The following is a 16,627-nucleotide window of genomic DNA, read 5'->3' as shown; positions in this document are numbered from 1 at the left end:
CATGTTATGCTTAAAACATTCACTATACATATACAAGAAATACTGCTTACTCCAGACACTTCAGCTGAATCCTGAACAGCTTATTATTCACTCAGTCGTATGATCACTACATATGGTGTCTGACGTTACTATAGGGTTCTATATGGCCAGTAGAGCTCTAGTTTGTGATTATACTACATAAAATCTGGAAACCTGTATCGATAGACTTCTGTTAGGTAACTAAACATCTTTCAAATGTGCCATTGAATACAGGAATATCGTGAATATTCAAATAGCATTCAAACTGGTATATAGACCAAATAAAGACAAACATACACAAGCGCAGAAAGTTCCTTATCAGCATGTAAAACACTATCAGAAAAAACATACACTTCTTTTTTCGAGCAGTAGCTTTATATAGTTTAATAACAAGATGTACAAATTAAACTCAGCACCATGTTACTCAATCAGTGTTCTCTCAGGACAGAATTTAACTTGCTTTCAGAATCTATTTCCAAAAGACACAAAGCACATTGTAGTGAAGAGAAACAGCAAGATAAACACTAACTCCATGATCTGAGCACACGGTTTATTTCCACTCATCTGAAATATTACTCATTTAAAAGTGTTTAACATTCTTTAACAACGGACATACACAGTCACATTGTTATTGTCCCCATCATCCACTGCCCAACTCCCCTCGAGGTTTTTGGGGCCAGTTTTACATAAAGGCAGTATTTTATTGCTTTAATCAGATGTGCCTATTATCACAAGCATGATACACACAGACACATGCAGGGCTGCACATGATAAAAAGGAGAATTCGCACATTTCACTTTAACCTAGTTTGTCAAAACAGTAGACTATTAGCAGAAGATTATTTTGATGTTTCTAGAGATTTGGTGAAGAATGAACTAGGAGGGTCAATGCACTGTCCAATTTCTGCTTTAACACACATTGAGGCTTACTGGATAATTACAGAAACCTTTCGTGAGTTCAGTCAGGTGTGTTAGCACAGGGAAAGCACTACGGAGCTGGAGTAATGATGGGTAAGGAAAATTTAATTATATCAACCCACAGCTCTCGTGTTGTAGAATAATGATACTGAAAATGTTGGAGCCAAAGGTCACTTTTGGAAAATATTGGTGGGTAAAAATTAATTTATATAATAGAATACAGCCCCTTAACAGCCTCAGAAAATATGTGCACATTTACCACCAGACAAACACATTGTATTAACATTTCAGTGAAAGTTTAGTGGGTTCAAGCTGAACACTCTAGAACTATAAAATCATAAGGACTAAGGATTCTTGAATATTTCTACTCAGCAAGGCATGAGGTCCACTTACCAGAACCGTCAAACTGACTGCTCCTCAATGGTGGAACTTCCAGTCTTGGTTCTGACAGCAGAATCTTCACCAAAACCAGCTAAAGGCCGAGCTGTTCTGTGAATATTTAACTAACCAATAATTTATTCCCTTTCCCAAAAAAGCCCTTATACCTCTACACTTTGTGCTTTGCTCCTCTAACACTCGATTAATTCTGCTTGATATATTGCTTTGTTTTTTTTTTTTGAATTATGATTTGAATTATGCTTTGGATAAAAGCATCTGCTAAATTAATGAATTAATACATCTAAATGTAGGCATAATCAAGGAGCTGATAAACGTGTAACATTTTATTTTATTGGAAAAATCTAGATGTAACTGGAGAAAAAAGAATTAGGATCACTCAAGTCACTTGAATCAAACAACATGGATTTTTCTTACAGCTGATCCTGTATTAGTAATCTAATTCTAATCCGATTCTAATTAATATCAATTATATAAGACAAATCCAGGCTTAGGGTAACTTACAGTAACTCTATTATATTATATAGGTTGTTATTAAAGAGCTGTATGAACACAAAAGTCTGAGCTGCCCACATCTCCATTATGTGGTGATGTGACTGTAATAAGAACAGCCAGAACTGAATTTCTCAAAAGCATCATAACACTTTTTTTTTTTTTAAATAGTACAGCAAGCAACACATTAAACACTCTCTGGATTGGTTAAAATGATCGTGACTTCATATGATCCTAGGAAACTGGGCTAAGAGACCATTCCCATCAGGAAAGAAATGTTTCCTCACAGGATAAAGATGATCAGTCAGAAGAACTTTTTTTCAGTTTCAGTAAACCTTTGCTCTTAAGGGACAAGTGAACCCAAATCATTCTAGACAAAGAAAGACACTGGTTTATACTTTGATTTGTCACCTCTCTGTATGTAAACTATCAAGATACAACCGAACAGATTAAAAATTTCATTCATTCATTCATTCATTCATCTTCTACCGCTTATCCGAACTACCTCGGGTCACGGGGAGCCTGTGCCTGTCTCAGGCGTCATCGGGCATCAAGGCAGGCCTGGACGGAATGCCTGGACGGAGTGCCAACCCATCGCAGCAGATTAAAACTTGAATTGAGCAATAAAACTTGTTATATGGGCATAAAACATAAGGCATCACATGCTGCAGTTTCAAAACCTAATTTAGTTTTAATATTCCTATAGCACACTGACTGTCAGATGGTTTAATGGACATTATAAGTGCTTTATGTTATACTCAAGGCACATGAGAGATTTTCTTTAGTCGTAATGAAATACTCTGCACATTACACAGCATTTGTAATTGTGTTTGCATACAGTTCCTGTTAAACTGACACTAATTTGCAAATAATTCATGAAGGAAAGTGCAGTTCTGCTTCTCAGAGCAATTAGAGCAATGCAGCCAACTGAATCAGTATGTTAATGGGATGGTGTCACAGCCTTATCCTGTTTTTCTCCCCTGCCCCCAGGCGGAACTGTGACTCGGAGTGCAGTGATGGAGAAGAGGATTTCTATTACACTGAGATTAAGCTAAATACAGATTCGGTGGCTGACGGGCTGAGCAGTCTGTCCCCTGCGTCTCCTTCTGTTCTGTCTCCTCCACCTGCCACCGAACACAGACGAACCGAAACCTCCAGCATCACCAGCGGAGTCAAAAGCGAGAGCAGCAGCTCCACCCCTCTCAGTCGCTCCGCCCCCAGTGCACTGTACCTGGTGCATGCTGACCACGCCTACCAGGTACCACCCACTCACACTTATAAACATTTATCAGTTTAAACTTTTGAAGTGTAAGTACTGGAAAAGATTAATTGACCAAGATGACATTGACATACCACAGCACAGAAATTTCATTCACATCGACCTCGAATCTCACATTCTCGCCTGTAGTCTTATGTATCTCTTGAGTAGTTGTCTTGAAAACAGAAAAAGCAAAAAGATGTGCTTGAAAAATTCTGGAATTTCATTTTCAATGTGTATGAATGCATTTCATTTTAATTAAACACATATTATTAAGCTATTGATGAGTCTTTCACATAGGTCACAGCAAATTAACTACTGCATTTTGTTATCAGTGGGCTACAGTAGAGCATTTGGATGATAGTTTTTTGGCCTTTTTATATCTTGAGCAAAAAATAAAGCTTAAATTTTAAATCTATGTGACTCGAATCATTTGAGTTATCTCAGTTAAGTGATTCTTTCAGATTCATTTACTTGTTCATACAGATGTATGGATTGCTCAAATGTACAGCCTGATAATGCAACAATTTAAAATGAACAGCAAACAGCTTGAGACGTGTATAATAGATAATAACCATTATCTTTCACACCCAGCCTGTTGAACTGATGCACCGGAAATGACTCCCTGTGAACCCGAATTAACTCGAACAAGACTTATTATACTCACAGAATAAACTGATCTGAAATAGGCGTAATCCTCGGTCATGACCGAAAAGCTTCACTGACTTAGCTGGTTTAGACGTAGGTCCTTGCACAATTCCTGTGAAAAACACCACCAGATAAACATTTCATGTTGAAATTATTCCACTGATAATGTTTGATAATCATCAAATGAGAGACTGACGGAGTCATTCATTAAAAAAAGCTAAAACGTTGAATGAATCATATCTCATGTTTCACCTTATGCACTGATGGAACAAATACATTGTGCCCTTTTCTAGCTTGTTTACACTCAATAAGTTATGTTATGCACAACCATAACTCTGTAAAGCAGGAAATGTCCCTCAAACTTGGAAATTAGTCATGATTCCTAGTCATGACTCAATAGTCACTCAGACCTTGAGTCTATCAATCAGTCATTCAGAATCAGTCAGTATAAAGAGTAAAGGTTGTGATACAGCTGTGTTGTTTTTTCTGATCAAATACATTAAAAATAAATAAATAAATGTTAATGCTTATTGTATAATAAGTGTTCTATAAATCAAAGTTTATTGTTAGAGCATCCCTAGTGTCCCTATTCAGGTACATCACGCAGTCATGTCCACACATACAGTAGGCTCCGCACAAGCTCCTGTAAGTGCTACAAACACTTCATTTTCACTTCATTTTTGTAAAACCGAAAAGTGCCTAAAAGTGCTTGTGACATGTCATGATAATATGTGTTTTATTAAACCATTAATTATCATGATTGGTATTTCCATCCACACAGATCCCACATTCACACATGACACACACTGCCCTAGTTTATATTATTCCCTGGATGATGAAATAATGTGTAATGGCCAAAAATTGTAAGCCAGTATTTGAATACTGAAATCACTATTTGTTATGCACAACCTCTACAGGAAGTCAGTGAGAAAATATGGCATTGAAAATGAAAATAATTTGATGGTGTGCATGTTAGTGGGGCTGAAATCTTTGTGGAAGTGAGTGGTTTATATTCTAATGTGGAGGATGTGAAGCTCACTATATTTAAACAGAGATTATACACTTCCAAAAGATTAAAAGTCTGGAAAAAAACAGGTACCTTAGATTACAGATTAAGCACATTTTCTATCAAGGACTACTTTCTTTTTACACATGCACAAGCACATTATTTTTTTTGTCAGATTATTCTGAACAGTCACAGCTACTTTGCTAACATAAAGTTTTTGAGATTTTCATTACTGCACTGTGTTTGTTTCATGTGATTTGAACTTTAACCAGCACCAGAGCACACAGGCTGAAACATTCATTAAAGCTTTTGCACTTGTGTATTTAATATTTCTCTATAACAGAAGCACATGCACCGCCCACATTAGGAAAATTTCACAGCTGTGGAAAATTATACCACACTAAAATAGTTTTTCCCCTTTCCTACCAGTTACCTGAAAGATGATTGTTAACTCAGATATAAAATAAGGTAGAAAGAATATCCCGTACCTATATACATAGCATCCATAAGCTTTTGTTTGAATAATCGTAACACTGAAATTTCACCTGATATTATCATAGCAATCCAGTCATGGTCCAAAACAACTGGACCACAGACAGGTCCTGTTCAGAGACACTGAGGCGCACTCTGAGCCATACTCTGAGCCATTCTCAGCCATACTCTGAGCCATACTCTGAGCCATACTCTGAGCCATACTCTGAGCCATACTCTGAGCCATACTCTGAGCCATACTCTGAGCCATACTCTGAGCCATACTCTGAGCCATTCTCAGCCATACTCTGAGCCATACTCTGAGCCATACTCTGAGCCATACTCTGAGCCATCACCCATCTCTCTCAGCTGTAACCTGTTCCAGTGTAATGAGAGCTTTGTGTGCTGTTCCTCCACAGGCCACGGCTCCAGTCTCCATCCCATCCACCAGCTCAGCCCGCTTCACCCCCTCCAGCAGCAGCAGCTTCAGCATCTCCTGGCAGTCCCCACCGGTCACCTTTACCGGAGCCCCAGTGAGTACACACACACACACACACACACACCAAACACACATACACACACTCCACACACACAAACACCACACACAAACACACATACATACACACACTCCACCACACACACAAACACACACATACACACAAACATACACCACACACAAACACACACACACCACACACACAGCACACACATACACAAACACTCCACACTCACACACACCACACACATACACAAACACACACACACACACACACACACACACACACACAAAGCACAAAGTGTGGCCAAACATGTTACTTGAATATGGACGATTTTGATGGAAATCGAAAAGCAGATGGGAACTAATTTGATACAAAAAGAAGTCCCAAAGCACAATTGTGTAGGAAATATTTTCATTCTGTAAAGTATTATAAAGGCAGTTTGACCGAAAGAAAAATTCACAACCTCTGTTTCAATAAATTTACTTTTACACATAAAGTCAATGAAAACATAAATACTGCATGTAGTTATTTTAAATGAGAAGTTATATTATATTTGTGTAATGTTACACACATCACTAGTACAACTAATATTTGTAGATTGTGTGCATTAGTGAGCTTATTTGTGTTGCAGGCCTCTCCCACTCACAGTCAGACACAAGGCTTTAGTGAACAACGTTCGCAGACCATCCCAGTGCTCTCGTCTCTACCCCGAGCCTCAGGCTCACTCAGGTACAAGTGTTTCATTTTCTACATTAAATACCTACAAGTTCAAAATGATTCATTTTCTTCCAGTTCAGTATAAAAAAACAGATACTGAAGACAATTTTTTGAAAACAAAAAAGGTTGTAATGTGTCAGTTGGTAATTATATGTGTGCGTGTGTGTGTGTGTGTGTGTGTGTGTGTGTGTGCCGGTGCAGCAGGAAGTCCCGAGGTGAGGGTAAGAAGTGCCGAAAGGTATACGGAATGGAGAACAGAGACATGTGGTGCACGGCCTGCCGCTGGAAGAAAGCCTGCCAGAGGTTTGTGGACTAAGCTGCCTAGGAAAAAGTGGTGTGGTGCTTCCTTTGCTTGCAAAACTGTTTCTGCTCTGCCTCCTACACCACAATTCCCACAATCATCCACGGCCTGGCCTGGACCCAGGATCTGAAACAAAACTCCTCAAACATTCCCAGTGCACTTGCCAAAATCTCAGAGGAAGGCGAGTAGCACTATGTTGCAAAAAAAAAAAAAAAAGGAAAAAAAAAAAAAAAAAAAGCTTTTTTGGAAACATTTGGCTGTAAAACATTTGTGGAGTCACGGAGAAACCAAACATCATGGGTCCAATTATTGCCTGGGTTTTGTTTTCTAAAAAAAGAAACACTTATGGAGTGCTACAAAATGGTGTACAAACTAAGATCCATGTTTTCCATGAACAATTTTCCACTTCTGCTTTTCAGCCGGGATAAACATTAGCACCAACTGCCAACCACACTCGAGACTCACACCCTCGATTACAGAGACTGCGTGGTGGATGTGTGTGTTTGGGGAGGAGCGTGCCCCCTGGTGGAAATGGATCAAAAATGATGGACAAGGATAAGCCAGTGCTTTTCTTCCGTATAGTCACAAGCAATTACACTCACTAGGGAGGGACAGGTTTTCTATCTGTTTTATATGTGTGTCATTTCTTTCAGGGATGATGCGTTCAGCGAAAGCAAAACCAGCAGCAATGTTTAAAAGCAGCGAAGGTCTTTTTTCCGTTTTTTAGGAGATCTATCTACCTGCAACCAAAAAAGGATTCTTTGTGCCATTTCTGTTTTTTTTTTTTTTTTGTACTCAGTTGTGCATGACTGCTATGTTAATAAACACCCACACAGCAGATAACAGCGGCGTAAACCAAGCCACACTCAATCAGACGAGTCTGCGTACAACAACCTCCTCCCTCGTTCATTAATGGACCGGTCAGCAGAGCACCGTCCAAACACTTAAAGAGATGCAGCAGTTAGATCTCCCTCTGAACCCATTTGTCCTGACCTCACACCTTTTAAATAGGAAGTAATAAAAAGAGAGAGCACTTACTTTTCCCTTCAGCCCGGAGCTCACACGGTGGGCAAGAGCTGGAAGCACTCAAGTGTGTTTTGTTTGTCATCTGTCCTTGAGAAGATTGTGTAACTGTGCTGCACAGTGATCACATGAGTAGGAAATGGGATTTTTCTCTGTGCTGCTCCAGGTGATGATGATTGGATGAAACTTTTTCTGTGTTCATGTCCTGCTGGGGTTCATTACAGGCATGACTCCAGCAGTGATGGACTTTTATGCAAGAAGAAAACGGCTGCTGTTGTAAGTTCTCTGGCGCTGTTTTTGTCTCCAGTTTTCGATGCAGTATTGTACAAACAAGTAACAGAGCTCAACACCAGCGCACACACACAGACACACACACCGCAATTTAGTTTCCTTCAACAGCTCATTATTTTTCTACCTTCAGAATGATTATGTATGTAGTTCTAAGCTAAATTTCAAAACACTGAGAACTGTTTGGTGTCTCAAACAAACTGCGACACTCTTTACTCCTGGTCATTTTATGCTTTTTTATCAGGATGATATCTGAATCAGGATTATTTCAATATGGTGTAAATGCACCTGAGATGCATTTAAAACAGATTTAAATCTGATTTCTCAGGAGATCTAATACAATGCTGTTGGAACATTTAGTGAAAATTCAACAAGACTAGAACAAGATTCTAGAAATTAACGTTTCTTCAATGTACAAATGTTTGTTAGCATGCTACAGGTAAAAAATGTCGTAGGAATGTTTCTAAGAGTTACATGTTTTCCGTACGCCTGAAAAAAATACGATTTTGTAGAATATTACAAATGAAAACATTCTGCTAATGTAAAGTTGAGAGTGTAAATAATTCCATATGTTCAGTCCACAACCAAACCCTGACACAATAGACACTATGAGACATCTTAATCGACTGTATATGATACAATACAAAAACAGTACAGTAACACAAGTAACATGTTTTATTTGTTACTGATTAATTATGAATCAGTTCAATTCAGGTCCAATTTAATAGGAATTAGTTCAGGTACATTTAATGTATTTATTGAACCTGCATCTTTAACAGAAGGAATTTAAAATGAGGAAGCGCATTTTCTCAGGCTACAATCTCGATTCAAGAAGCATGAAATGACCAGCTGTAAATGTGGATAAGGATGTGAAGAGTCTGAGAGAATTACATTTTCTTTCCAACTCCTTGTGCACCATTTTTTTGTGATGTTTCGACACATACAGTACTTTAAGGTCCAAGAAACTGCCATTATATGTTATGTGAAGTTTATAGTCTATTAAAGAAAATGTAGAAACTACAATTTATGTTCACATTTAATTTTTAAGTGATTTTTTTTTTTATGTTCTTTATTTGTATATATTTCTTAAATTTCGGAATACAGAAATATTATATCATTATATCTTCTTGAGCCTTGTCGTAGTGATCCGCTACAGTATGTTAAACTCACACACTCTCAAAGCCAGTGACACTGCAGCTGAATGCCCAAATCATTACAACTGAGTAAGACTTCTAAGTTGAGCTGGGTGGTGATCGAATCTTTTTTCATGTTTATTCGCATTATTTACAGAAATGGGATATTTTCGTTAGTGTCACTGCAGCTGTATTTCTGATGTTAAGCATGTCATTTAAAAAAAAACAAAAAAACATTTTCCTCATCTGGCAGAGGCCCTTATCCAGAGCGACTCATATTTTATCTGATTTTATACAACTGAGCAATGGAGGGTTAAGGGCCTTGCTCAGGGGCCCAGAACTAGCGGCTTGGTGGATCAGGGATTTGAACTCTGAGCCTTCCAATCAGTAGTCCAGCACCTTAAACACTAGGTTACCACATCCCCCTAAACTATGTACTATTCCTCATAGTTCAGTCTTCAGTCATGTGTGAATGCAGTTTGTTCAGACTTCAGGCTTCATACAGATTTCACTAATTTCTAAATGACTTCGATTTTGGCGCTTCAATCCAATAACAAGCTTCTAAACTAGAAAAAACAAACGGTTTTTGTCTTTTTTTGGCTGGCGAGTAGAAAAAATACAGTCACAGATACTAACATGTACCCAACTTTTCAAACTACTGATAAAAGGAACTGCCTGTGCAGTTTGATTGTATAGAGCATACAGTGAGTGTCACTGTCTATACTAATACTTGTTCACAAACAAGACAAATTTTCTTGCTCACCTCATTTAATAAAAAACTGAACTTTAATGACAAACTGAACTTTTTCGACTTTGGAAACTCTGTGATGGAAAAAAATACAAGCAGATGGCAGCACTTTTTAAAAGTGGCCATCGCATTGCACCATCGTCACTCCACAAGGTTACGTTATGTTTAATTCATCTGCAGTTTATTAAAGCTCAATATGTGTCATGTAACCTGGAAATTAACAGCAGGACAAATTTTTCATATATATAAACCAACTCAGAGTTATTGGGATGATTTGAATGAAAGTTCTTCATGTCTCCCAGCTATACTTAGAAGCTTCACGTGTATAAGGATGTGGTTGGCGTTTAGAAGAAAAGTAGCTGATGTATACTTATAACTTGGTAAGTCAAAAACTATATCCTAGACCCTAGAAGCTACAGCTAAACCCCATCTTATTACTATAAGTGTTACTTGAAGGTGCAGGCTGGCTCGCGCTGTTGTTTACACACCCCTTAAAAAAAAAACCTTAAAATTCTTTCCATCATGATTACTATGAAGTGAGGAGGCGCTTTGTTGTTACAGCTCTAAAATGTGATTTCCTTACATATAAAATGCAATATGTTGTTAGTTTTTACTGCCACAGGCTGGATCTCACTTGGACTTTGGGTTCATAAGGGGTTTGATTACATTGTAGAACAGTCGAGTAAAATCCTGAAGCCATATTGCTGCTCTTTTTTCCTCTTTACATCCTGATGTTCTATACTATACTTCTATCTAATATCCTGTACATACAGTATTCATATATAGCTGCACATTAAAGACTAGCAGTTGATACAGACAGCTCCTGTTGTACAGTATAAAACCTGTATTGTCTAAACAGCAGATGGTCTTTTTGTCACAATAATCATGCTTTCCTAATTCCCTGTTACAGTATAAAACAGTATAATATCCACAATATAATCAATCACAATGACTGTTTATTTATCCTGATTATGTGACTAGATGATTGTATGTATGTGAATTTTAACTCACATTTCAAACACAGAGTCGTGTCATCGTATATTGCCTTCAGGAATGCTCCAGTTTCTGCCAGGCTTAGAGGAGTAAGGCGTGCGTGCGTGCGTGTATGTGTGTGTGTGTGTGTGTGTGTGTGCGCGCGGATCATTCGGTTTCATTTACTACAAGAGTCTGGTAAAAGCTTGGCTGTGAGAAACTCGATGGTACTGAACTTTTTAGATCATAAACAACATTTGTTAAGCTACGTTCACACATATTGTGATAAATCAGACAGAGGAAATAACTGCTGACTTCTGGCATCATGAGCGACAGCTAAAGGATGTGAGCATGTCCTGTGACATGACAGATGAGGAAACTTAAGATAATTTTATGCAATTATTGAACAACTTTATTTTGCCATGAAACCCAAATGGAGTGAAGACGATAGAGTCACATGTCACATGATCTGTGGCAAAGAGCACACACTACTTCTTCTTCATCTCGTATGATATAATACAATATATATATATTATAGCTGAATTTTTTATACACAATTAGCAAATCTCCCTGCAAAATGTTTCATTTTAACAGAAAGATTTCATTTTGACAATCTACTGACATCTTCATAGTACAACGACTGAAGACTTGCAGAGATAAAATCACTATATGTGTGAATGTACATTTATTTCAAGAATGACAAAAAAAAAAAATTCGATACTTTTCAATCCCAATACTAAATGAATAGCGTACAGCAGTTTTAAGCACGCAGGACCTAGCTGAACATTTTTAGCTCTGTTTCGGTTGGTTGCTCGTGTATGTTACTAGAAGCGAGCTCCTCATGCTACGTTTTATGTTTAAGACGATTCTGCTTTTAAACGTTATCGTATTAAAGTGTGTGGACGATTGAGATGAGCATGCGGAGCAGTATCAGCAAGTGTGGTCAAATAAAATAGATCATGAATTGCATTGTAGATTGCGCTGTTTCAGAAGCATACGTGTCTCCGTGCTCGCAGAATTGAAGTACTCTCAAATGCTACAGTTTTTCCGTGCACACTTGCATCAATGCTCCACGTTTTCAAATCCCTCTCTATTAAACAGACTTATTCCCCACAGGATCTAATCAGGTTAGGATCACGAGTAAATGAGCACCGTATCAGACCGATAGCAGTATCTGTATCGATGTATCCCTAATTCAAATGAGTGTGTGTTAAGATTAGAGATGAAACTGCGCTGTTGAGTGAGAAGGTTTGTGAAGACCGAGCTGTGAGCCGGTGTTAGAAATGAGCTGCATCATATTGGCTTTGTGGAACAAATAATACAATGATTTGACTTGGTTGTTTTGAGTCATAGCTGTGATGGTAGTGCCTTTAAAAAAAAAAGGCGGAATAGGACTTGTGATACGAGTTCTGAAATGCATTCAACCAACAAAGTGGCCTCCAGGTCCCTTCGATGACGCTCAGTGTTAGCGGGTCTGAGTGTTTTGTTACTGTGCTGTGAAGCAGACGTGCGGATCTGCTTTCAGGAACGTGGTGTTTAGGGACACACTGGAGCCTGACTGTGCCTTGGTGAGGTGAAGTGGGGTGTGCAGGGGGGTGGGGGTGGGGGGTTGTTTGGGGCTGGGTGTTGAGGGACATATCTATATAAATAGAAAGCAAAAGGAATGTATCTGGTGTCAGTTTATCTGAGTTTCTGTTTTTGTACCAATTAAGAACAACGTGGCTTTTTCTTCGCTTTTCTTTTGTTTTCTAGTGGAAGTGTTTTGCTAACAGGTGTCTTTTTTCCTTCCTGACTGTATTTTATAATCGACTTTCAACTGCAGTACTGTAGAACTTTTGTCCTTGTTGGTTTTTTAAAATCTGGTTTCCAAAACATGTAAAGTTCAGTTGGATTGTTATGTCTATGTTTTGGGAACCCAAGAGCCTTTTATTCCTATACAACGCTACATCAGTGAGATCATTCATTGTAGTCAGAAACACAAGCCTTACAGGAAATGGCACAGCCATGCACAGGTTATATTGTTCTATTGTGATTGATGCCATTTGGTGAAAGTTTCGAAAAATGGCAACACAGTTAAATTCAAAAGCTCCTTTGTGGATCTCAAGTCAACACATTTGTTTTAATTAAACTCAAAAAATGACTTATTTGGGATAAACTTTCCACACTGTAGTCCCAGGGGGTTAATGATTTTTTTAATAACTTTTCCTGCATTATGACCCCCAAATTCTAACGGTGCATGCAAACTGTAGGCTCGGTGCTCTGTAATGAATTATGTCACTGCTCTTGTTAATCAAAGACCATGTTAACCTCAAGAACTCAAAGACTGTCGCACTGGATTTTTACACTTTTTAAACCTATACTCTGACTGGATTTTTAATACTGCATGTGCATGCTTAAAAGAAAAGAAAAGAAAAGAAGACGAAATACGATCTGAATTTTTAAATGTGTTACTGTGTACTTTTGTGTCTAAAATCCAGAGGGCAGGCAGGGTGCAATGCATTATGGGGTAATTGAAAGGAATGTTGAACAATGTGGCGAGAAAGGATTTTCATTTTTCAGCCTGATTTTCTCAAGGCTTCTAGGTCATGTTCCATAGTTTCATCTAATTGTGTGTTGGACTCTGGGGCTCAGCGTTTAAAGTGGGTGCGCAGAATTTAGGGAGAGCTCTGATTGGATGAAGTACCACGTACTTTATGTGCCACATTCTGCAGGTCTGGGAAGAAAGCCAGAATTCCCTGAGATATTTTTTACGCCTGCTCTATATTTAGCAGGCGACACAAATTGGGGATTTTATGGCACATGGAGTCAGAGGGGAATGTGGCAATAAACAAATAGTCTGGCTGCCATGAAAGCCTGTGGATACCACTGATATAAGATGAGAGTGGAGAGAAAGTACATCAACATTCTTTAATCAACTCAATCAAACACAAGAACATACCATTCACTTTAATTGAAACTGCCTGCTCTTGCTCAGTAGCCAGTCCAAAGTGTGCTTTATTTTTTTATTTCGTTTTTGGTGTCTCTTTTCAAGAAAGTTTGTTCAATGGACTGGAGATGTTCATATGAAGTTCACACAGGGGTATACTGAGTATACAACAAACATAGATGAATTAAGGATGCTTTTGTCATTAATACATGCCAGGTAAAGTTGTTGCAATAGAATTTTAAAGCCATAGAAGATGGCCAAAGTTACAAATTAAATAACCACAAATCTGTCATTTGGGTGGATCGAATCCCACAGAGAACATAATCGTTTTTTGTTTTTAATTTATTTTTGAGGGTTAATTATATTTCACTTTGCATCACTGGCCACCGTATGTGTGGGTCATTTCTGCAAGAAATTTTCTTTAGCTTACAATGAAAACTCTTGGTTCTCCAACACTGTCAACTCGATACAGTCCTTCAGTGGTTAGGAAATTTAAGTTTAAAATTGTATTGCAGTTCTTACACACAGTCTCATAAAAGTTACTATCAGACTGTCTGAGTCGGAGCAAAACCTCATGAGAAAACCACGAGAATATTTCAAATGATTTGAGTATTTCACAATTGGCAAACAGACCTGATTTCCCTGCTGAATGAAATGAGTGCAAAAAACTGACTTCTCATTTCCAATTTCTCGTAAGTCTGTATAAAATTTCAGCTTGACTTCTATACACCTTTTCATTTATTTTGATGTTTCTCTTATTTTTATTTTTGAAAACTTTTTTTATTCTTACCAATTGTTTATTAGCAATAATTGGATTTTAATCAATATCATTCGTTTTGTTGTTTAGTGTTTCTTATTATCATCTGATTGTATCGTGGTACAAAATCATGCAACTAATCCCATATTTGGCTCAATATTGAAATACATACAATGATATTCTGGCTGTTTATTGGGAGTTAAGAGCTTTTAATTTCTGACCTTTTAATTTCTGACCTTTCCTCTGACCGAACAAGATCAAGTTAGCAGTATTTATAGGCTGACTTGTTTCTATCTTTTGAGATTTGGATTAAAGCCAGTTCATTCAAATGACAAGTTAAATAACTGTGAGAAATCAATATTAGATCTAATATAATAGATTTTATAATATAACCGTATTATGTATATTATCTTGGACCCTTGTATTTCTAGATTTAAAATCTAGAAGTCAAGCTCAGCTCAAGCTGGCTATTTTGACTGATGACTCCTGTGACGTCTGCCATATAAAAACCTTTGCTTTATCATATCTGTTCAATTATAGTACATAGTATGCATTCTGGAATAATAATGTCACTTTTCTAGTTAAATACTGCCAGGAAGTGGGAGACCCTTGGGAAATCTTGTTTCTCTTGAGATCAGTCCGCTGCCCTCCTCTAATAACTCTTCATACACGTACATGTCATACGCGTTGCAGGTCGACACTGACGTGCACGCTGCTGGGGTCCCTGAGGAATCAAACAGAAAGTCTGTCTCATTTCTCTGGGTGTAATTTTCTCAACCCCGCCGTCTCTTTGCTTTTATAACAAGCAGACGAGAAATTGTAAGGTTCAGAGGATTTTTCTTAATTGAAGACAATAACTGCTACTAAAAACTAACAGCAACAGATCTTTACTGTAAAATAAAATGTTTCCTGCTGTGTTATTTATCTTAATCCTGACAAATTCCTCATGGCACTTTAACATAACTTTTCCCCTTTCTATCATACACAATTATGCAATGGGGTGTTTTCAGCGCACACAGCCTCATGGCTACACCTAAACCGATAAGACTTATTAAGTTCATGTTATTATGCAATTTAAACCGCAGACTAATCCAGAGGCGCAGTAGATTACGTGATGAAAGAGTTGACAGTGTCAGAGATGCTTATTTCGTGATCCGGGATGATTACGGTTACCGCAATATCTTTTGAAATGAAAGCACTTGCTATTATGTGTACAATGTCTCAGTGTTTATTGTGTTGCAGTGGTTCCCAAACTGAGCTGAGGATCCCTGGGCTTATACAGGGCACAGACAAGAGACAGGGCTATACTCCATGAAGAGAAATCAGTGTTAACATTTTTAAAACAAAATTTAAATAATGATTTTCGATCATTGGTTTCTAAATCTATCCTGACTTATAAACTGCTCAATTAGCATCTACTCTCAATTCTCTTACATCTTGTCTTTCCTTGCCTCTTAATAGTGGTCCTTGGTGTTAAATGTTTGGGAAGCCCTGTCTTATTGCACCTTTTTTTCCCTCTTCTCGTTCTCTTAAAGAGGACACTTACAGACTGTTATCTTCTCACTCACGGGCTGTGCTGTTTTTTATTTGAAGCCGTGTGTACATAAAGACTGCCATTGTAAATTGTGCTACAGTGACAATGTCCTGGTGCTCGTCAGTGCCGCTGTTGATGTTTCCTTTGGTGTAAGTATGACGTTTCAGAGACGCTCTGATTTATTGGTCACAAAATAATAAAGAGAAAGTCTTTTTGGCAGCTGTTTACTACACTGTGTTTGTTACTGCGTCTTTATTCATCTGGCAACAATGTGTGCTGATTTAATTAAAAGATTATGATACTAATACCTTCACTACTGGGAGGTATTAATTGCAGTTCATTTGATGCCTTGGACCATGTTTTGTTTCTGTTGAATACAAAATGCTGCACTGCCACAAATTATTTAACATTCATTGTTAATAATAACTAGGAAGATTAATCCCTGCATGTTATTAGACAATAAATTAAAAATAGCCACGGAGAGAAGGGTAGCAGGTAAAGTATCAGATTGATCAGATTTTT

General features: G+C 37.8%; 1 protein-coding gene across 4 annotated transcripts in view; it reads left to right on the top strand.

The window, feature by feature from the left end:
* The window catches only part of znf704 (zinc finger protein 704), a 46,749-nt gene extending 36,016 nt beyond the window's left edge, over positions 1 to 10,733 (top strand). Inside the window, exons 6-10 of one of the 4 annotated variants that reach the window (XM_060857309.1) lie at positions 2,814 to 3,081; positions 5,626 to 5,739; positions 6,338 to 6,435; positions 6,628 to 6,726; positions 7,144 to 10,733. In XM_060857309.1, the coding sequence (XP_060713292.1) occupies positions 2,814 to 3,081; positions 5,626 to 5,739; positions 6,338 to 6,435; positions 6,628 to 6,726; positions 7,144 to 7,159 (595 nt within the window). In that variant the 3' untranslated portion in view covers positions 7,160 to 10,733. Of the gene's footprint in view, positions 1 to 2,813; positions 3,082 to 5,625; positions 5,740 to 6,337; positions 6,436 to 6,624 lie in introns of all 4 variants that reach the window. The other 3 variants (XM_060857307.1, XM_060857310.1, XM_060857308.1) reach the window with 3 other exon arrangements.
* The last annotated feature ends 5,894 nt before the right edge of the window (positions 10,734 to 16,627 follow it).

Source organism: Tachysurus vachellii, chromosome 21 (genome assembly GCF_030014155.1).
Source record: "Tachysurus vachellii isolate PV-2020 chromosome 21, HZAU_Pvac_v1, whole genome shotgun sequence".
Lineage (NCBI taxonomy): Eukaryota > Metazoa > Chordata > Actinopteri > Siluriformes > Bagridae > Tachysurus > Tachysurus vachellii.
This window is presented reverse-complemented; position numbering and strand designations above follow the sequence as displayed.